This window comes from Prunus dulcis, unplaced genomic scaffold (assembly GCF_902201215.1).
Source record: "Prunus dulcis unplaced genomic scaffold, ALMONDv2, whole genome shotgun sequence".
NCBI lineage: Eukaryota > Viridiplantae > Streptophyta > Magnoliopsida > Rosales > Rosaceae > Prunus > Prunus dulcis.
In genome coordinates this window covers 80,246-101,705 of record NW_023010014.1, presented here as the reverse complement: position 1 = coordinate 101,705, position 21,460 = coordinate 80,246, and the positions used below count along the sequence as shown (strand labels likewise).

Genomic DNA, 21,460 nt, shown 5'->3' with positions numbered 1-21,460 from the left:
GTGTATCTACAGACTGATAAGCAGACATTCCAGTTTCACTCCCTTTAAGATAAGAAGATTCCCTCATATCATCTAGAAACCACAATTACCATAAATATAAGATCATTATATCTTCTTCAAATTGTGAAGTTGGACGACACATTTGGGCAACTTTCAATATAATGAATTTTTATTTTTATTTTTATTTTTATTTTTATTTTACCATACATTACTTATTTCTCTATCCAATTATGATTTTGTCTAAATATCATGATGTTATAGGGAGTTGTTAGGCGTTTACAACAGTGGCAACCAATGTTTTAAATAGCGCGGACTCACATCACGAGCTATGCCGCGTTGCAGTCCTATTTTTCTATGTCACGGTCATCCATGGCGCTTAGCTAATTTCTCGTACGCCATTTCTCCATTGCGTATGCTATCGCGATAGCTAAATGAGCTTCTTTTTTTAAAAAAAAATCTGGATATTGTTTCATGCCTCTACTTAAAATAAAATAAATAGAAAATTAATTAAATATCCATTCCTAGACATAAAACTATAAATAAACCCTATACTATTTAATGTATATAAATACACTCAAAATAAACCCAAAAATCGACAGCTGTCGATGTTTTCAATTCAATAGTTATATTGGATTACGGTTTTGCCCTTCTGCAATTTTGAGAAACGACCGACTTTATGTTTTTAAAAAATCTTTTATTTAATAACAATTATGTTGTAGATTGAAGAGGAATAAGAAGAAGAAGAGCACCGACCATGGCGATGCATGCGCTCATGACTCATGGAGCAGCTTGTGCGGCTCCAGGCTCATCTTCTTCTGCCAATCCTTTTGATGCTCTAGGCAACGCTCTTATCGATTCTTCTTCCAAGACTTAGGTTCGTCGTCTTCCTCGTTGCTTCTTTCACTTTCAATTTCTCTTCTCCATTTCGAATTTTCAATCCTCAATAGTGTCATTTTCTCAGGCTTTCATTTGATTCATGAGCAGGACACCCACAGCTTCTAAGCCGTAATTTTATCCAGACGCTCATGGCCACATGCTGCACCAAATCTGAGAGAAGGCTCACAAGGAAGAGCTTAAGAAGAACGAAAAGACCATTTCAAGGTTAGCCGAATCATATTGGTATGATCCGGTTTGATTATCGCCGAAATTCGAAGCTTGTTGAGCAATTTCTTTGCGATTTTGTGATTAATTTGAATATGTCTATGGTTGTTTCCCTTAGTTTTGCATTTCTTTTACAAATTGTGATAAATAAATTGATTTAAAAAAATGAAAATTACTTGCTTATTTGTGATAGTTCTAATACGATTTGTAAGGCTGTTACTGTGTTTCTAGTTCTTACACTATGCCAAAAAAGGCCTTTTGCAACGGATAAAATTCGTTGCCTATTACCCATAAATACCGTGATATTCAAGCCTGTTGCCCATTACGATGTAATATGCAACGATATTATCCGTGGCCTTTTTATAGTTACAACATTGGATATTTGGTAAAATCCGATGCTTAAATGATTTTCGTGTGCCAAAAAAACGTTTACCTCTAATGCCTAAGCCTGAAACAGCATCAGTAGTTTCAAAAGGGAGGAGACTAAAAAGGTATTACAGCATCAGTGGTATGTATTATAATGATGCATATCAATTACAACATTGCAGAAACAAATAGTGTTGCTGGGAATTGTAGGGGTCTTTTTATTCCAGCAGCCTGACGAATGAGTTTAGGTTGCCGAAAAGAGAAACATGTGAAATTACCCCCTGTGTCTGAGTTCGAAGATCAGACCCCAAGAATGCTTCGAAAGGGTAGCTGAGCCTTAGGAAGCATCTTGGTTATCTTCACCAGCAAAAACAACAACTGCTTATAGGTAGATTCTTAGCTTGGCATGAGAGGCTTGTGGCATGGAGCAAAACAATCATGAGTTTAGCATAAACAGAGAGAGCTTTGAATTCTTGTGAAAGACGGGTTCTAAGGAAAAGGGGAAGGGATTCTAAAAGGGTTTGTTGAAGAGAGAGAGAGAGATATATATATATATATATATATAAGGGGGGTATATTCGGTGTGTTGAGTAGTTTCCGACAGCTCGACGAAAACTCTGTCAAGCTTTGGAACAGTTTACCAAAAGGAAAAACGAGGAGAGATGGAAGGATGGGGCTCGAAAATTGCAGAGGTTTCAGAGGTGAGAGATAAAGCTTGCTCTCCAGATGTGTGTTGCTTAGGATAAAAAAAGAATGAGATAGAAGGTGAGGCACTTGGGCTTGATGTTAGCAATTAGAGAATAAGCTTGCTCGACTGCTCTAGTTGAGTTTAATGGGTAGGAGGTACCTTTTTTTATAGCCGTTGGAAGCTTCTCATTCCCAAGAAACGCTAATGGCTTCTATCCAATTTGACCAAGTCTTTCCTCTCCTTTCTCTTCTCTTCCTTTGACTCATCTTATTTGGTGAAATTCTCTCTACCCAATCGTACAAAAACAGGGTTTGGGGAGCTCTAGGCTTTTCCCGCAGCTGTTCTAGTGACGGAATCCCATTTTCAGCCATCTTTCTTCCTTCTTTTCTCCCCTCTTCCATGACTAGATCTGATGAGGGGAAAGAAATGGGTATGTACACTGATTTGAAGGGTGCCTTGGCTCCTAGCAACCTACGCAAGCTAATATCCCATGGTGCTTTGCGTGTTCCACCTTAGTGTTCGTTCTTAGCCCATGTGCTGGAGCCTCCTACCAGCTCACTGACATAACACTTTGGCTTTCATCGTGGTTCACGTTTCTAGCTAAGTGCTGACTATGGATATTTTCTTGGCTGCTTGGGCTTTTGCTAAAGTAATAGGTTATTAGGGGAATTGGCTAATTTCCTTAAATGATGGGCTATTTTATTGAGATGATTAGCTAATTTTTCCTAAAGTGTTGGGTTTTTTTCTTTCTTTTATGTTTACCCACATATTTGGGCTGAAGTTATGGGCTTGAGTTTTGGAGCTCCCAAGCAGCCCAAAACTTCCTCTCAACTTATCAATGGGCCTCATAAAAGCTCGTTACCAGCCATACCACAACCCACTCAAGCAAGCCCCGGACATTTGCGTGACTTGGGCCCACTTAAGCTTTTAGCGTGACTAGGTGTAAAATAATGATTTTCTACTTGGCATTGCATGTCACTTGACGTGCTTGAATTTTATCATCTTTGAAAAGGAATATTATGCTTGATGGGATAATTAGCATGGGCTTGTAGAGCTAGGTGCCTTTTATAGGCTTATTTTAATTCTTAGCGTGATAAATTACATATTTATTTGACATAGCACGTGGTCGTGGCTCCGTAAAAACGTGCATGACGAATTTTGCATGCTTTGAACCGAGTCTTTTCTTAATGAGGTATATCACTGGGCCAAGAATTTATTTAGGCCCAACTTTGAATTTTTTGGGCCTCAACACGAATTATGTTATACGTCATTGCTTTTTCTATTTTGCAGACGTGAAAAGCCTCCAATAGTGTTGGTTGTTATATAAATGCTGATGTTACTTCTAGTTTTAGGCATCAGTGATCATAGTTGTCTGGTGGTTGTTTTTATCTTTAAACTTTAGTTGTTTTTGAAAAACTGAAGTTGTTATGAACAATAGTCATCACTTATGTAAGGAAAGTGTAGGTATTTTGTGTGTTTCACATCACACTTGGTTACCATCTTAGTATATCAAAAAGGCATCATTTCCAAGTCATGTTGTGTTGCCATTAGCTCATAAAGAAAAAAATTATATAAACAATAATTTAAATATATTCATACTTGTCTATATATTATACAAACAGTGTGTAATATGAACATAAGATTAAAAAGTGTAAAATACTAAATTTGGTAAGATATGTTGTCACTTCAAATTAACCAATATGCAAATTTATGATATCATAATGGTGAACAAGAAAATCTAATTTGTCAACCAATCTAATTAGATAACAAGAGGTCATTAAATGGATCCCACTTCATGTTTCAACTAGCAATTAAATGATCATGTGATGGGGTAGAGAGCTGGACAAGAACAGCTAGCATTTCTTCTTAATTCAATGGCTAGGCAGGCAGTGTTATCTTTCCTCTTGATTTTAGCAATTTAGTATTTTAGTAGTTTAGTAGTTTTTAGTTTTTGGTATTTTAGTATTTTAGTTTTTTTTTTTCTTTGGAAGCGCAAGAATAAACCCATTGAGCCAACTCCAACAATAAAGCCTTCTGGGTCTAAGAAACATCATTTTTCTTAACTCAAACCTGAAATGGTTGGAATTATCATATACTCAATGAAATGAAAGATCAAACTAGACTTGGTTACTTCTAAAAAAAATTGGATGCTAGATAGTTTTACTTACTTTCCATGATATTTTGAAATGCTTCCTGTAAAAAAGAGTTCAAAATTAAACTAGTTTGATACATATAGGGAAGAAGTGTTAAAATACTCACATGATAAATGAAAAATAAAAGTGCATCTATGCAGCGCATATGGTCAAGACTCTTTACAGTGACTACTAATTTATTCAGCTAGTATCTCACATAAAAGAAAAATCTATTTCTCACTACTTTCCCTTAAAATTCTGCATTCTTTTACATCTGTGTAACACCGGTACTAACTATTCTTGGTAAATTAGGTGGTTGCTTTTAGGCAGAGGCTCCTTCACACTAATATTGCCCAGGTCAAAATCATGCTAAGACATCTTAGTCAAACATTTGTTGACCCAAGATATATGTAGATATACAAAATCTTGACATCCACTTGTCAACCAGATAGTATCAGTATCATCTTCCTGAAGAACATTAAATTTAGCAACTACAAGGGTTAACACTTTTGGAACCACGAAATATATACCTCATCTTTTGTGAGTCGAGGATTATAAAGCATCTCCTCCCCAACGGTGCTAAGCTGCATCTCAAGCAAATGTGTGGCAAAAGAAGCTGCCTCGGTATACAGGGTACAGAAGAAATAGACAATAGAGAGTCCCATACAGTGAATCCCTTGTAATCATGAGCAGGATAGATCAACGTATTCTTTGGCAATGTGAAAATCTGGATTGTAAGTACAAAAGAATAAGTGGCCTTTTAACATAAAGCCATGTTTGAACTCATTTCTTTCCTATGGTATCAAAGGTATGCTAGCTCAGCATGTTCTTACCTATGAATGAACTGACTTGTACAGTTGATGTGAACTGCCACCCTGCAAACAGATTAGAGAAATCAAACACGGGAACTTGATAAATCCCCTTAACAGTCATGTTTTAAGAACAAGCCAACTCTTCTAATGGCAAACTGTTGCTAGTTTTTCAATTTTTGCTTTCCTTGTCTTTTGATTGAAAACAGCAGAATTTGTCACAAAAAGGTAAATTATAAAGAGTTCCAAAAGTTGAAGGTACTATTCCTGAAAATTAGTTCTCCCACAACCCCGTATGAGTAAAGCATCTCCAGTGAAAGCCATCCTTGGTTGGGGCTGATTAGGCCCATCTCCTGTAACATAGGTAACACAACCTAATGTATGCCCAGGAGTAGCTCGAACCTGCAACACAAATTGCACACATGAGATACATATATACAAAGGCACATACATGCACAAACATACACACACACCCGACACAGAGAACCACAGCACTAACTTCTGATACATTTAAAAAAATAATAAAAAATCTCCCCCTGATTTCCTGTTTGTACCTCTTCCATTCTAGAAAGCAAGACTCAAAATTTACTGTTGTGTTTTTTCTTGGAGTTTGGCAGATGTATTGGCATCTGAGCATGAAGAGGCCATACACGCAGCAGTGCATACATTTAAGAGTCTCATTCATGCTTGCATTGATGAAAGCTTGATCAAACAGGGAGTTGACCAGATTGTAATGAATGCAAATCTGGATGCAAGGAAGTCTGGGCCAACTATAATTGAAAAAGTTCGTGCTACTATTGAAAGCTTGCTTGATCGAGGACTGGCACCAATCGGATCAAATGTCGGGAAACACAAATGGGGAAATCAAGAGAGCTAGGAAAATGGTCCATTAGGAGCAATTGCCCCTACTAGCCATTGGTGATTTATAGTTGGGAAAAAAAATAACACCAGAATATAACTGTTTGAAAAAAGGAAAAAAAGGATAATTTGAGTACAGAGTAGTTGATAGGTCCAGGTTAAAGGGAAATTTTTTGGATGGATATGAAATTATGATCCAAAAAATTTCAACTTTGGCACGCCCAAATCATATATGATATCCAAAAGTTCCAAAATATGAAAGTTTCAAAAGGAAACCAAATTACAAGGGAATGAATCAATGGAAGGAAAGAGTTGGCCAGTCTCTTATATAAGCAGTTGTAACAACACATGCAAATATAGATTAAAGAATAAAACTATATATTCTCTTTATAATAAAAAAACAATCTATTTGAACTGCATATACTGATCATCACAACACATCTCTCACCCTAGATAAAATGATATTAAGAGGTAATGCTCTTCCATAAACACAAATGAAGAAGAAAATGGCATTTCATTGATTAGTTATCATATTTACAGTCACATACTTGTATACAACCAAGTGATCCTTTAACTAGCCCAACAGAGTTATTGCTCATCAAAGTCCAAAACCAGTAAGAGTTGCTCTCTTCTGAAACATATGCACATACATTTGAGGAAACATATGCAAAAGAGTTGCTCTCTTCTGAAACATGGGGAAGCTCTTTGGAGCATCCCATCGAACAGCTGGTGGGCAAGTCCAAGGGGTCACACCAGCAGCAGACCAGGCCTACACAGCCACTTTCATGGCTGCCAAGGGGTCGGTTGACCCCATGGTGGCTCCGCCACCGATTTTTTTAAAAATTGAATTGAAAAAAAATAAATTAAAACATTAAAAAAGAAATGGGTATTTTTTTATCACACCAGGCTCTACAGAGCCACTTTCATGGCTGTCAAGGGGTCGCTTGACCCCATGGTGGCTCCGCCACCGAAGTTTTTTTTTTTTTATTGAATTGAAAAAAAAAAAATTTATAACATTAAAAAAGAATCTGGGTATTTTGTATCCACTATGAACACAGAAAGAGAGAGACGAAAGGATCGAGTTTGAGAAATATTAATCTTTTTATTGTTGCTAGTAATGAGTTAAGATTCTCCTACCTTGAAGCGGTGGCTTTGTTTTGCTGGCCAAAGTCTATGGTCAGAAATCAACCTCAGCCTCTTTCTTTCGCTGTCCCTGGCTGCACTCGAATCAGGTTCTCCTACGTCTGACGACTTTTTTGTGTTTGGCTGCTGACTCAGACTTACCCCTCCACCGGTCAAGTTGATTCTTCTCTCGTTTTTGAGTCTAGTAGCGGCAGCAGGCAGTTGTTATCTCGCGATTTTTTCTTTTTGAGAGTTAAGAGCAGAGAGACGAACTTTGGGATTTTTGACAGGGAGAGGAGAGAGAGAGAAGAAATTTTTTTGGGGGAGTTGACCTGGGTGAGTTAGGTTTCAGACTTTTTGAAATTTTTTAAGGGAAAAGGTGAAATTTTTTGACGGAAAAGGATGAAATTTTTTTGGGAGAGTTGACTTGGGTATAACGCATCGGTCATTGAAACTTTTACTTTACAAAAAAAAAAAAAAAAAAACACATGAAAGATATATGGCATCAATTCAAATATTGATTGATGCTATTTCCATATAAAGGCATCGGTTCAGATTGCTCAATATTGGTTGTGATGTCTTTATACTCCTATGGCCTCGATTTTTATAAAACTGAAGTTTAAGAGACTAATAGCATTGATTTCATGTTGCCTAAAGTGAATTTTGGCATAGTGTTAGTAGAATGGTTGAGTATCTACATAAACATTTACTGTTTGTATGATGTACATGCTAAGCTACTATTAGTTAGCAATTTTTGTTTCAGTCTTACCACTGCTTTTGCTATTACAAAAGGATAATAATGTTGTTTACTTGTTAAAATTCCTTTTTCAACGTGTTGAGACCTATAAGTTATCTAGCCTGTTTTTGCTGCTGTATATATATATTTTTAATGTGAAAATATATTGTATTATGTCTTTCAGGATAATGAACCATTAATGAAGGCACTATCAAAGCTAGTCAATCTTAATAATCCAGATCTTGTCTTGTTTGTTGGAGAGGCACTTGTTGGAAATGATGTTGTTGATTAATTAGCTTTCAAAGTATAATCAGGTTTGAGCTCCATATTCATGGTTTTTTTTTTTTTTTTTTTTTTTTTCTAGTATTGTCCAATTAGGGTTTGTTTGTTGGTCTCCATTTCTATTGAAAAATCTTCAGATATATGGTTTTTGCTAAGTTGCTTATTGGGTTTCTAATTTATATATATACATATATATTTGAATTTCATGGGTCAATTTGGCCACTGGGTTTTTGCTAAGTTGCTTATTGGGTTTCTAATTTATATATATACATATATATTTGAATTTCATGGGTCAATTTGGCCACTGGGTTTTTGATGAAGTACTGCTCTATGCTAAGAAATCGTATGCTAGCTGATCCTTCCTTTCGTTTTAAAGTTGGGACAGAGGTTTGTTTTCATGATCTTTCTTTTTGGTAAATAATGTTTTTGAGTAATTTGTGTTTCAAGTCAAGGGACTGTAAATCATTAGTGCTCGTGAAAGAATTGTAGCTTTGCATTTTTCACTGTAAATATCAGTAATTGAGTTTGTTGGTCATTGTTTGCATTGGTGATAGTCCTATGAATTCCATTAAATATACCTTGCCTTCAAATTGGACCATTACATTTGATAGTTGTTGATCTTGTTGAATACCAAAGAAATTTCTCTTCCTTGACTCTTTTGTAATGCAGATAGTCATAGATTCCTGTTGTGCAACATTTGCAGAAGTTCAAAAAAGGGGAAAGGATTTTTGGGCTGAGTTTGAGTTGTACGCTGCTAATCTTTTGGTTGAAAATAGCTATTGACATTACTTTGTGTATACTTGAATAGATAGTTGAATTACTCAGGACTAATTGAGTTTACCACTGGTAACTGTTTTTTGTGATTCTTTAGGGGCGATCTGTTATATCAGTGGATGATACATTGAAAATCATAGCCTGCATGTAAGATGTAGTAATTTGTTATATGGTTTTTATATATTAATCCACCACGACCACCTGACACGTGGACGGAAACGACAACTTGACATCAGAGGCCCTTCGGCATATCCCCTACCGAATCCTACACTTCCTGACACTTTTGACCTAGGACACGCGTCATGCTCTAGACCAGCTCCCACAGTCCCACATCGGAAATATGAACATAATGCACGCCTCCCCAGGCCTATATAAGGAGACCCCTATTCCCAAAAGGCTGGTGGGACAGTAACGGTCACCCAGGCATCGCTTGACTGTAGTTCACCTTACTAAATCCGCATTGACACATCGATATTTTCTCGCCGCATCGCCATCGCACCATAACCCAATCGTAACGCTCCTTTTGGTAAGGAACTTGATCTTCCGAAGACTAACTACCTTCCGAAGACACAATATCACTAAGTTGGGCGAACCACGTGTCAAACCACTTTTTCGCATCAACAGGTTTAATTGAAGATTTCTGATGGAGTTTTTTTATTTATGATTCTTAGTTTACATATGAATCTATGGTTCTGATGTGGGCTTTCAGTTGCTAGGGAACAACATAAGAAATTATCAACTCTTGAGATGGAGTTGGCTGCAGCTAGACAGGAGGGTTTTGCTTCAATGCGCTCCATAGAGATTAATGGAACTGATTATAAGAGAAGGCCACTAGTGGTGATCGGAATTTTTACCTTTGGTCGCAAAAACAATAGAGACGCAATTCGTAAGGCGTGGATGGGAACATGTAATGCATTAATCTTACTATGGTGCTCACCTATTTTCTGTTTTTGTTACAGTTAAATTTATTTTCTTTTTAATGTGGCACACATATGATTTGGTCTTGTATATAAATTCTTGAATGATAACAGATCATGTGGAATGTTGTGCAATGTTCCTATTCAATGTTTTAGTTCTAGTAAGCGCATTGAAGCTTATCATTTTTTGTTTTGGAGGTTTTCAAGTTTGCATGTTAATTTACAGGTGCTGCCTTGAAAAAAATGGAGAATGAAAAGGGAATAATCGCACGAGGATTATTTGGCACCTAATGCTCAAATTGGAAAGCCATCAGTATCACAAGGATTATTTGGAAGTTAACAACTACATCATTTTATTTGCATAATAGGTAGGATAAAAGTGTACAACTCCATATCATTCACTTAAAGTTTATGATATGCAGAATATGATTTTTACTAGGAAGATGCTTCTATGACATAATATTAACAATGTACTTTTATGACGTAGTATTAACAGTGTATTTTTTTTTTTCTTTCTTGTAGAGGTATCTTGTTATTACTAGTATTCTTCGAAGCTGGGGCTGGCAAGACAATGCTGAGAAAGTTTATGCCTTTGGAAAGGACTGAAGATGGTTCTATAACATAGTAATAACAAGATAGTTCTATGACATAATATAAACAATGTACTTCTATGAAATGGTATTAGCAATGTTTTTCTATGGAATTGTATTAACAATGTACTTCTATGGAATGGTATTAACACTATACTTTTATGACATAGTATTAACAATGTATTCGGGTTTGCTGAGCTTGTTTTGGGTTTTTTTTTATAGTTTTGTTGTGTTGGGCGTGTTTTAAGTTAATCAATGGCAAATATGTAATTTATAGTAACTTCAACACTTATTTCATATGTAATAAATGGCTTTTGGGTATGTTTCTAAATTGAATTTCATATAGGGTTTTTTTTATTTATAATTTTAGCTCCTATTTTGGGTGTATTACTAAAGCTCCCTAAAATAAAACCCAAAACCTAGAGTCATATCGCAACCTCCTCTTCTTCCTTATGCTTGTTCCAGCTCCGCATTCATCTTATTCTTCTCAATCTCTTCCAACTCTAGCATCAACCCAGCTGTCGTCAACCTCCAAATGCCAACTGCTTGTATTTTATCAAATTGATTAGCACTTTTCGGTGATATTTTATATACGTATCTTGATATTATGTTATTTATGTCTGAATATGCGAGAGAGTGAGATTGGTTATTGTAGCAATTTATAGTGATGAAGGATTTTTCTTGGAAGTGGGCAAAAAGATGAGGGGGGAAATTATTTAAGATGTTGTTTTTGTGTTAAATTATGCACCGGGATATTACAAGGCTCAAAGTTCTTTGCCCAAGATCAACATTATTGTGTTTGAATTTCTATTTGAATTTAAGAATTTTATGGACCATCTCTTTTTGTATGTTTGACTATTGTTATTGAATGATAATTAGACATTTTTTATGGCCAAATTGATTGTAAATATTCTGTGTTAATTTCTTTAAAGCTATATTATTCATATTCCCAAATAGCTTACGCGACAACACGTTGATGCTTATGCGATACGATAACTTATACAATTTGCGACGCGTTATGCGATCGGTGGCAACCGTAGAAGGCCTTAACTATCTCAAAACATGAAACTTAATTTTGCTATCAGAACAAGAGATTATGATTATGGAACTAGTACTGAAGTTGTGATGGCTGTCGTGGTGGTTATGTGGACAAAGCCCTTGAATTCATGATCCAAAGCAACAGAAGCCTGTCAACTGAAGATGGCTACCCTTATAAGGCTGTAGATGGTGGCGGTTGCATGGTTGATTTGAATTCTTTCTCTGGTGCTATAACCGTAATTGGGTTATGAGCAACTGCTTAAAAACAACGAAAGTGCTCTATTGCAGGTTGTTGCAAACCAGCCAGTTTGAGTATATATTGATGCATAAGCAGAAGAGTTCAAACATTATTCGAGTGGTGTATACGCTGGACCATGTGGTACAAACTTAACCCATGTTGTTACTAGAAAAAAAAAAAAAAAAAACATAATCCTACCATATATAATATTAATTAGCCCAACACTTCCTGGTTATAAAATTTCCAAATAAAAAATTCATGGGTCCGTTATTGCCTGCGTTCTCTTCATAATCTTCTTTCTAATAATTTTCTTTTCTCTGATTAATTTGTTATTCTTCCCTAAGAATACAAACAACAATTATTTTTTTTCCCCTGCATTTGTTCATCATTTTTTTTTGTTAAGAAAATTATTCCAACCCATATTGTATCAGGCTGCCTAGTTATGTGGTACTCATGCAAACTTGTATCATTGTTCCCAATCAAATCAAACATATTATATACAGACAACCACATGTATATATAATATATAGAGAGTATTGCTTAACCTAACTACTATATAAAAATACATTAATTAAAAGAACTAATACGCACGTTTAGGCGAATATTAACTGCTCCCAAATTATTTAATTATTTATGGACATGTATGCATGTTCAACTACAAACTTTTCTAACCAAATTAAAAAAAAATGTCAACAATTTGTACGAAATATTATTCCAAATAAGGAGGAATTACAAAAAAGGAATTAATTTTGCTCGACATCGTTCACAACGTAATCCTCTAAAAACCTAACTAGTTGATCATCAGTACTTGTGCCAAGATGCTCCTGCTGATGGTACTGTGCAAGCAAAGTTGGATTAACCATGTCATGTTCACCCTCCACATCGTTCATAAGGTAATCTTCCTAAACCCTAAGTTGATCATAAGTACTTGGGCCAATATGCTGCTGCTGATCATCATGCATATGCTGGGCTTGGATTTCTCCACGGGGAGGCACGTCTTCATGATTTTGTCGTTCTTCTAACTTGCTTTTGCCGATGTTTCTTTCTTTCTAACAAGACAAAGAACAATTGTGTCTTTGTTTGGCACTTGCAGTAGAAATTCATCAAGCTGGAACTCAAGCATGATCCAACGGTCATCATGGGGCAAGCCAGGGTTCATGTACCGAAATCTTTTTCTAATGCCAACAACACGCCCACAAGCACGTATTTTCTTTCCCTAGTCTTCTCCTTTCCAAACTCCGGTACTGGCAGCACCAACTGTTCGGCAGAAACGAGAGCCGTTTGGAGTCTTCTTCTTGAGTGTGGTGAAGACGTAGATGTTTTCTTGATCATCTGGTGATGAGTGGTGGAAATCTCTCCATATTTCCCATGGTTCTTTTGTACCGTAGAGATCGCAGTCAGGAACAACGCCTTTGGGATAGTCCTCTCCGTTCAGTCTGGGGAGAAGGTAGTGAAGAAATAGTTTTTCTTCTGAAGGTCTGAACTTGTAGCCCACTGGAACTTGATAATAGCCACCCATACTTGTTGTAGAGTGATGATAGAGGAAGTAATGATTGTGATTATGGTGATCAAGTTTAGGTTGTATTTATAGTGGTAATTAGGGTTGAATTTCTTGCAACCCAAGCTCATCATCAGTTTCCGAATTATTTGGGTAATGATTTTATGGACCAGTCATGACTTGACATGTAACATGGATTGGGATAATTAAGCTCAGTGTCTTTTATTGCAGATAATTATATATTTTCCATGAAATATGGAAACTATTTCCACCAAAAATAAAATAAGTTTCCATTTTTCACCAATATGTATATGCATGTTTTTAATTTTGGTAAATATTTCGAACTTTTATTTTATCCTTATCCATAGAAAATAATTACTTTAATTTTAATGGATTAGTGTTTTACGTATGTGTCTCCTTTAACCGAATTGTGTTTTGAAATTTTTCTTAGATGAAGATATGATTTTAGATTATTTGAAAATTAAACCATAAGGATCGTATAGATATATACATGCATGAACAAACGCCTGCTATAATAAAGAAATTATATTTTATTTTCGGTGTGTTTTTACTACTTGTAAGTTGTAACCTAAATTAATAAAACACAAAATAGTATTTGAAGCTACGGAAATGCTAATGGATTGAAGACCTCTCTAATCTCCTCGACCCCTCAACTTGCCGTTGTTTCTCTTTTTTGCCGGTCAACAGTTTTCATATGAGTTGTTCAGATTTTGATATGGCTGAAATTATATATATACAAAAATGAAATATTTTTGGTCAGTTTTTTGTGAGGTTTTCAAATTTTCTTTAATTAAAATTTTTGATAGTTGTAATTGATGCGTATAAGAATGGAGATTTTCGATTTATCGAAAGATATTAGATAGCTGGAAAAAACCAACCTTTATGTGTTGAGTATATGGTTATATGTAAGGTAAGGAAAGGAAGAGTTGCACTTTAACCTATGTTGCACAGACACTTCAAACTGCTGGAGTGTCGGAGTGTTGAAGTGTCGGACACGCCGACATGCCGACACGGCTCCGACACGCATTGGACATGGTCAACAGTTGGGACACGGTCAAGACACGGCTCTGACATGGTCAAGACACAGCTACGACACTGTCAAGACCAAGACAGGGACCAGTTTGAAAATTTTAAAGTAAAATCTGGGGTCTAAACGTGATGTTTGAAACTTTGGTGGACTGATTTGAAATAATTTTAAACTTAGGAGCTAAAAAGTGGAAAAAGACTTTTTTAAACCTAAATCTCACTTTTTCTGCTGCCAAAGTTCATTTCCTCCGTCACAGCTCTTCTCCTCCCCTTCAAATGCATTTATTTATATTCTCTATTTTCTTTTCTTATCTCCCTCCATAGCAATAGAAGAGTTGGATTTGGTGGTGAGGTGACAATTCTTTCTTTTTTTTTTTTTAAAGAGAAACACAACAAATAATAACAACAACAATGAAGACATAGATGCTTGAAGAAGATTGAGAGTTAGATCATTTATATTTTATTTTGTGGTCTATTAATTATTATGTATGGATGATGGACATGAGTTATTTGTTTTGTTTTATGGAATTATGTGACATTGAAGTATTGAGAATAAATTATTATTTTAATTGCCGTGTCCTAGCCGTACCCGTGTCCTAATTTTTTGAGATTCTTCGTGTCTCCGTGTCCCTGTGTCGCGTTCCCGTATCCTCGTACCCGTGTCTGTGCAACATGGACTCTAACTTTGTGAGGGAATGACTGGGCCTGACCAGGGACAGATCTAGGATTTGAAAATGGGGTGGCCTAAATTTATCTTACATACAAATCTAGAAAACTTGATGGTATGAGTGAATTTCATTAAAGTATGAATTTTAAAGTCAATTAAATGATAAACTTCTCCATGAAAGGAAAAAAATTGAAAACATTTATTATCCATTACAAAAGAAGAAAAAGAAAACTGAGTCATTTTAATCCATCCAAACCAACTTGGAAAATAAAAATGAGAAGAAGTAGCCAAAATTTATATATAAAAAATGACTTGACGTTCTAGGACCATTTTCATGATTGATAAATTTTCTCTTTTCCTTTTCTTTTTACAATTCACAATCTTAGTTATTACTTGATGGTTCAAATGCGTTTCATCAAATATGGGTAAGACTCTATCAAAATTGATGTTAGAATTAACTTCAAAAAAATATTTTTCTTTTTTTTGAGACGAAACTTATACAAAAGCCTGGCAACAATTTAACCCGAAGTTTTATTGAAGTGGATTTGTACGAACCTGAATGAGGGATGTATGTATTCAACTAAACTACCAACACTAGCACAGTTGTTTGTTTTTGGACGAAAACTAGCACTACTCTGTTTAATACCAACAATCTAAATATTCCCACAACATCAATCACTATATCACATACAAAGAAAACATTCGATTAAAAAAAAGGTCAAAAAAGAAAAATTTATAACCTAATTTCCACAAAAATTTAATAAAAAATTTAAATATATAAAGAATAGAGAAGAAGCAAGAAGACGCATATTGGAGAGAGTATGAAAAAGAGAGAGAGTGAGAGATGGATACCTTGAGAAGAGTGAAGAAAATAACTTGTGGAGAAGATAGTAGAGAAGAACCCTAGGGAGAAGAAGATGACAAGAGCGTCTGATTTTTTTCGTAGAACGCGTGTTCTTTTTCCCTAGCCATATAATTAAGTGTGTATTATCTAAACCGAGGTGTGTGGGTTGTATTAGTTAGTCAGGTAATGAGAGAATTAAAAGCCCAACCCGTATAAAATAGTCGGGTAATTAAATAATACAAGTTGACACCAAACACCTGACATAGACTATTTATTCATATCCAAAGTCTAATACGGTGTACCAAACGAGCCTTAAAGGATGTTCTCTAGGAATGTGTCTTTTTTGAAAAGTGCTGAGTAATAAATATTAATTAACTAAAGAAAAAAAAGGACATTTTATGTGGGTGGGATCACATCAACTCTCCCGGGCTATAACCCATGTTAGCATGGACGTAGATCCATCCCGGGGCCTGACACAATTGCTTCTTCTCTTGAGGCTAGGGTTAGAGGAACCCATTGTGGGGGATTTTTGGTGCCTGATTAGCTCTTTAATGTTTTTGTTTATAAGAGAGAGAAATCTTCTGAAACAAGTGAAACACCCCTTGACTTCATCAATGAGATTGCCATCTTATGCAAGTTCCTCCTCTCTTTTTCCAATTGACAAATAATTTCCCCTTTGTCATTACGAATGACCATACCCACACCACCTCTCCGAATGAAAACCCCATCAATATTTAGCTTAAAACTTCCGCACTCATCAAACAAATTCCTAGCTTTGTCACCAACATAACCAGAGACTCAACAATATTTTCATGAACCAGTTTATTTCTAGTATGCACGATGTAATAATCCAAACCTAAATTAATATTTAATCAGTAATTTATTAAGAGGAAAAGACAATTTTGCCCTTGGAAGAATTTATTAACGAAAGGTTGACTTTTTGACTGATAAGGAATTTGACAATTTCACATACACCGTTGCGTTGAGCACGACGAAACGAGTTCGTAGACACGAAGTGGGCTAGAATCGGAGCTTTAACGAAGGAAATACGGTTAAAATACTCCGAGGGGCAAAACGGTAATTTGGAAAAATCAGATTTTTAAAACCTCACTTCTCTCTCTTCTCCCTCAGTTTCTCTCACTCTCTCTTTCTCTCTCTCTCTAGTCGCGAGCGCACCGCGCCTCTGTCCAGTTTTTGCACCGCTACCAGCTCCGGCCACCACAGGCCACGGCACCGGCACCAACCTGATCGGCCCGACCCCGCCGTCACGCCTCAGCCCACTCCCACCGCGAGCAGCTCACCAGTCGACGGAATCTGTGAAAAAATACGCTGGTGTTTCCAAAACTTCAACCCGCTCGTTCTCCCTCAATTCTTCTCCAAATTTGTCGAGTAAGGCACCCGGGCACCAGTTGACCCGCAGGAGGGACATTCAAGAGGTCCAACGAGCACGGACTACCAGTGAGTGGACTCTTTATTTTTATAAATAAATTTTAAACAATTCAATTTCAGTTATAAGCTGTTCTATGCTTTTGAATATTTTATTTTGCATGCTGCCGAGAAAAATCTCCTTTAAAGGATATAGGAAAAGAAATTCTAGTTAATTATCAGATAAAAGGCAGCAGACTTTGAAAGGTTACAGAAACTATTTTCCTAAACAATCTTGTACCCAGATATTACATGTTGCTTGCGGATTGTATTGGTTGCCTTCGGTTTAGTCAGCATGCTTGACAGTTGCCCCACGAGTTCTTTGGTACTCGAACTCGTGTGGAGTGAGTAATGCGGCTCAGGTGAACTATGGTCCCCTGAATCCTACGAGTTGCGGCTCAGACTGACTTTGTGTCACTGAGGCCTGCGAGTATGTGTCACCCATGGTGATGCAAGGAATTGACTGATATAAGGAATTGACGGAAATAGAGGGTACACCTAGGTGGTAGTTTTAAACTGTTTTCAATGCCTTAAGAAATAAATGTTGACCATGAGTATGATTGGCTTATATACATGTATAATTATATGATTGCATTGATATCAGTAATAAAGAGAACAATTTAGTTTGTACAACTGTTTTTACAGTGGGGTTAGTATGTTCATATGCTATTTTCTAAACTTTGTTTTTGGGTCCACTCACCCTTTTTCATGTTTTGCGCCCCCAGGCAGTAGGCGTGCACATGGATCCACCACCGGTCCGTTTTCCATCTTCTGCGCCTTTCCTTTGATGTATGACTTTTTGTTTTGTAAAAGGATTGGCTCCTTTGTAAATTCTTAGTAACCGCTCTAATGTTTTGCCCTAGACTTAGAATTGAACTGTTGGAATGTATATATATGTATGCTGGCAGTTGGTTGTATATATATATATATATATATATATATACTTGTTTGGCAGGTGTAAATATTTTGGTATTGAGCCAGTTGCAAGGGAAACTATGCCAATTTTTCGGTAGCAGTCAACCTTGTTATTTTATCGTGCTTTGTATAGAAGGGCAAACAGGTCATTTGTGCCCGACATCCGCCAGGTATCGAACACGCACAGGGTCCGACTCAGATTCCAAAGCGGAATTTAGATCGGGTCCTGTCAACTTGGTATAAGAGCATTAGGTTTAATTTCCTGTAGACTTTGCACTTTGTGCATTCCAGTTTTTCTGAAAATCTATTTATTGTGACAGTAAAGATGGGCCCTAAGCGTGGTGGTGTCTGTAGAGGGACTAGGCAATCGTCCCGACATAAGGGACAGGATCCCCAGCTCGGGCAGGAGGAAGTTCCTGTTCCTGCACCGGTACCTGAACTGGTAGAGCAGTCTGTTGTTGGAGGCCCGTCAGGAGCCGTACCTGCTGTGCCTACTATGCAGGGAGATCCCAACTTCCAGCAGACTTTGGAGTTGCTGACTCAGGCTTTAGCTAGGACTGGGCAGCCCAGAGATCCCTCATTGGGATATGCTGATCAAGCTAAGAGGATTGGGGCCACTGATTTTGATGGTGATGGTAACCCAGCAGTTGCTGAGGAATGGATAGAAAGGATGGAGCGGATCATGGAGGTCATGGTTGTTCCACAGAACTGCAGGGTTACTCTGGCTACCTTCTTCTGGATCAGAAATACCAGACATTGGTGGGATTCGGTTAAGATGAGATATCGGGATCCTTTAGCCATTACGTGGCAAGTATTCAGAGCCGCATTTGACAGTCAATACTATCTACAAGCCTACCAGAATGTGAAGATGCAAGAGTTTTTACAGCTGGAGCAGGGGATAATGATAGTATTAGAGTATGAGCAAAGGTTTAATGATCTGTCTAAGTATTGTCTTCCACTGGTGGAGGATGAAATCAAGAAGTGTCAACTTTTCACTATGGGGTTAAAGGCTTCCATTCGAGATATCGTGATCAGTCAGCGGTTGACTAACTTTGGTGATGTGGTAATGTCTGCCTCGTTGATTGATAGCAGCTAGATGATGGTCAGACCATGGGGTGAACCTCGTAGGCAGCAGTTTGACATAGGCGGTCCTAGTCAGGGATCATCCAAGAGAGGCAGTTACAGTTCTGGATCATCTAGTGGCCACAGCTACGGAGGATACTGACCTGGCTTTAGTTCCAGTAGAGGTTCCAACCAGAATGGCAGTTCTGGAAACCGCTCCGGGGGAAGTACAGCTAGAGGTACTGGGAGACAGTTGCTGTCAGCATCTGGCAGGAGGAGTCGCCGCCAATGTGCCAAGTGTGGTAGGTACCATTCTGGGATTTGCCAACAGGGCACTGCTGGATGTTATTATTGTGGACAGTCTAGACATTTTCAAAAGGATTGCCCGCTGTTCCTTCAGAATAGAGAGACCACAGCTGCATCGACTCTGGGGACAGGTATGCAGGGTAGATCAGAGGAGATACCACAGTTTGTGGAGGCTTCGTCCAGTGGTGGAGCCCAGACCAGTGTAGCTAGCCGAGGTAGCAGTCAGCAAAGGGGACGTGGTGGACGTTCCAGGGCCACAGGCAGAGTGTATAACATGTCCCAGCAGGAAGCACATGCATCACCTGATGAAATTACAGGTATTTAATCGGTCTTTGGAATTCTTGCTAGAGTTTTGATTGACCCTGGGGCTACGCACTCGTTTGTCACACCTAGTTTTGCCCACAATGCCAATGTAAGACTTTCAGCTCTGCAGACCGAATTGGTGATCTGTGTACCTATATGAGATATTTTTAGGGTAGGTACAGTGTATCGAGATAGTATAGTGATGGTGGGAAATGTGTTTTTAGAGGCAGATTTAATTCCCTTGGGAATGGTTGACTTGGATGTCATTTTAGGGATAGATTGGTTGGCCAGACATCGTGCCTCAGTAGATTGCTTCAGGAAAGAAGTTGTATTCCGTAGTTCCGGACGACCTGAAGTAACTTTTTACGGCGAACGCAGAGTGCTTCCATCTTGCCTCATTTCAGCTATGAGGCAAAATGGTTGCTCATTAAAGGGTGCTCAGGATATATAGCGCATGTAATTGATACCAGAGATAATGGGCTAAGATTGGAAGATATTCCAGTCGTACAGGAATTTCCAGATGTATTCCCCGAGGATCTTCCTGGATTACCTCCTCATCGGGAGATCGAGTTTATTATGGAGCTTGCTCCAGGAATGAACCCTATTTCTCAGGCACCGTACAGAATGGCGCCAGCAGAGTTGAGGGAGTTAAAGACTCAGTTGCAGGAGCTGGTAGATAAGGGTTTCATCCGACCTAGCTTTTCTCATTGGGGCGCTCCAGTGTTATTTGTTAAGAAGAAGGATGACACCATGAGGTTATGCATTGACTACAAGCAGTTGAACAAGATCACAGTGCGGAATTGATATCCATTGCCTCGCATTGATGATTTGTTCGATCAGTTGAAGGGTGCCAAGGTATTTTCTAAGATTGACTTAAGGTCTGGATATCATCAGTTATGGGTTAGAGAAGAGGATGTGCCTAAAACAGCATTTCGAATGAGGTATGGGCACTATAAGTTCCTGGTGATGCCATTTGGATTAACTAATGCGCCAGCTGCATTTATGGACCTCATGAACAGAGTGTTTCGACGTTATTTAGATCGCTTTGTGATTGTGTTCATAGATGACATTCTGGTGTATTCGAAGAGTCAGACGGCACATATGAAGCACTTAAACATTGTGTTGAGGACTCTGAGAAGGAGGCAACTTTATGCCAAATTCAGCAAGTGTCAGTTTTGGTTAGACAGAGTTAGTTTCTTGGGGCATGTGATCTCTGCAGAGGACAATTATGTTGATCCCCAAAAGATTGAAGCAGTAGTGAATTGGCTACGACCAACCAGTGTTACTGAGATACGGAGTTTTCTGGGGTTAGCCAGGTATTACCGTCGCTTCGTGGATGGGTTCTCCACCATAGCGGCACCTCTCACCTATTTGACAAGGAAAAGAGTTAGGTTTGCGTGGTCAGATAAGTGTGAGGAGAGTTTCAACAAACTCAAGATCAGGCTGACCACTGCTTCGGTTTTAGCACTTCCGGATGATAGTGGGAACTTCGTTATCTACAGTGATGCATCTCAACAAGGACTTGGGTGTGTGCTGATGCAGCATGGTAGGATGATCGCTTATGCTTCTAGACAACTTAAGAAGCATGAGTTGAATTATCCTGTTTATGATTTGGAACTTGCTGCAGTAGTTTTTGCCTTAAAGATTTGGTGGCATTATCTTTACGGGGAAACATGCCAGATCTTTACAGATTACAAAAGTTTAAAGTATTTATTCATCTAGAAGGAATTGAATTTGAGGCAA

General features: G+C 37.7%; 1 protein-coding gene, 1 long non-coding RNA gene and 1 pseudogene across 2 annotated transcripts; 1 reads left to right on the top strand and 2 right to left on the bottom strand.

Moving 5' to 3' along the window:
• Window positions 1–4,193: 4,193 nt before the first annotated feature.
• Window positions 4,194–5,164, bottom strand: LOC117612503. The gene is made up of 2 exons (XR_004583413.1): window positions 5,120–5,164; window positions 4,194–5,013 (listed from the first exon to the last, which is right to left on the bottom strand). It is a non-coding gene; the product is annotated as an uncharacterized LOC117612503 (long non-coding RNA).
• A 7,287-nt stretch (window positions 5,165–12,451) lies between these two features.
• Window positions 12,452–13,169, bottom strand: LOC117612497 (annotated as a pseudogene).
• A 5,202-nt stretch (window positions 13,170–18,371) lies between these two features.
• On the top strand, window positions 18,372–21,439 carry LOC117612501. Its single transcript, XM_034341185.1, has 5 exons — window positions 18,372–19,109; window positions 19,192–19,410; window positions 19,509–19,731; window positions 20,160–20,509; window positions 20,612–21,439. Exons 1-5 carry the CDS (start codon window positions 18,372–18,374, stop codon window positions 21,437–21,439), a joined length of 2,358 nt encoding a protein of 785 aa, XP_034197076.1.
• Window positions 21,440–21,460: the final 21 nt, after the last annotated feature.

Excerpts from the sequence above, each read along its gene's own strand:
- LOC117612501 (XM_034341185.1), top strand. The coding sequence starts at position 18,372 with ATGGGCCCTAAGCGTGGTGGTGTCTGTAGAGGGACTAGGCAATCGTCC. Across the intron at positions 19,411-19,508 it reads CCGCCAATGTGCCAAGTGTG|AATAGAGAGACCACAGCTGC; the intron begins GTAGGTACCATT and ends CTGTTCCTTCAG. Across the intron at positions 20,510-20,611 it reads AGCAGTTGAACAAGATCACA|TTATGGGTTAGAGAAGAGGA; the intron begins GTGCGGAATTGA and ends GGATATCATCAG.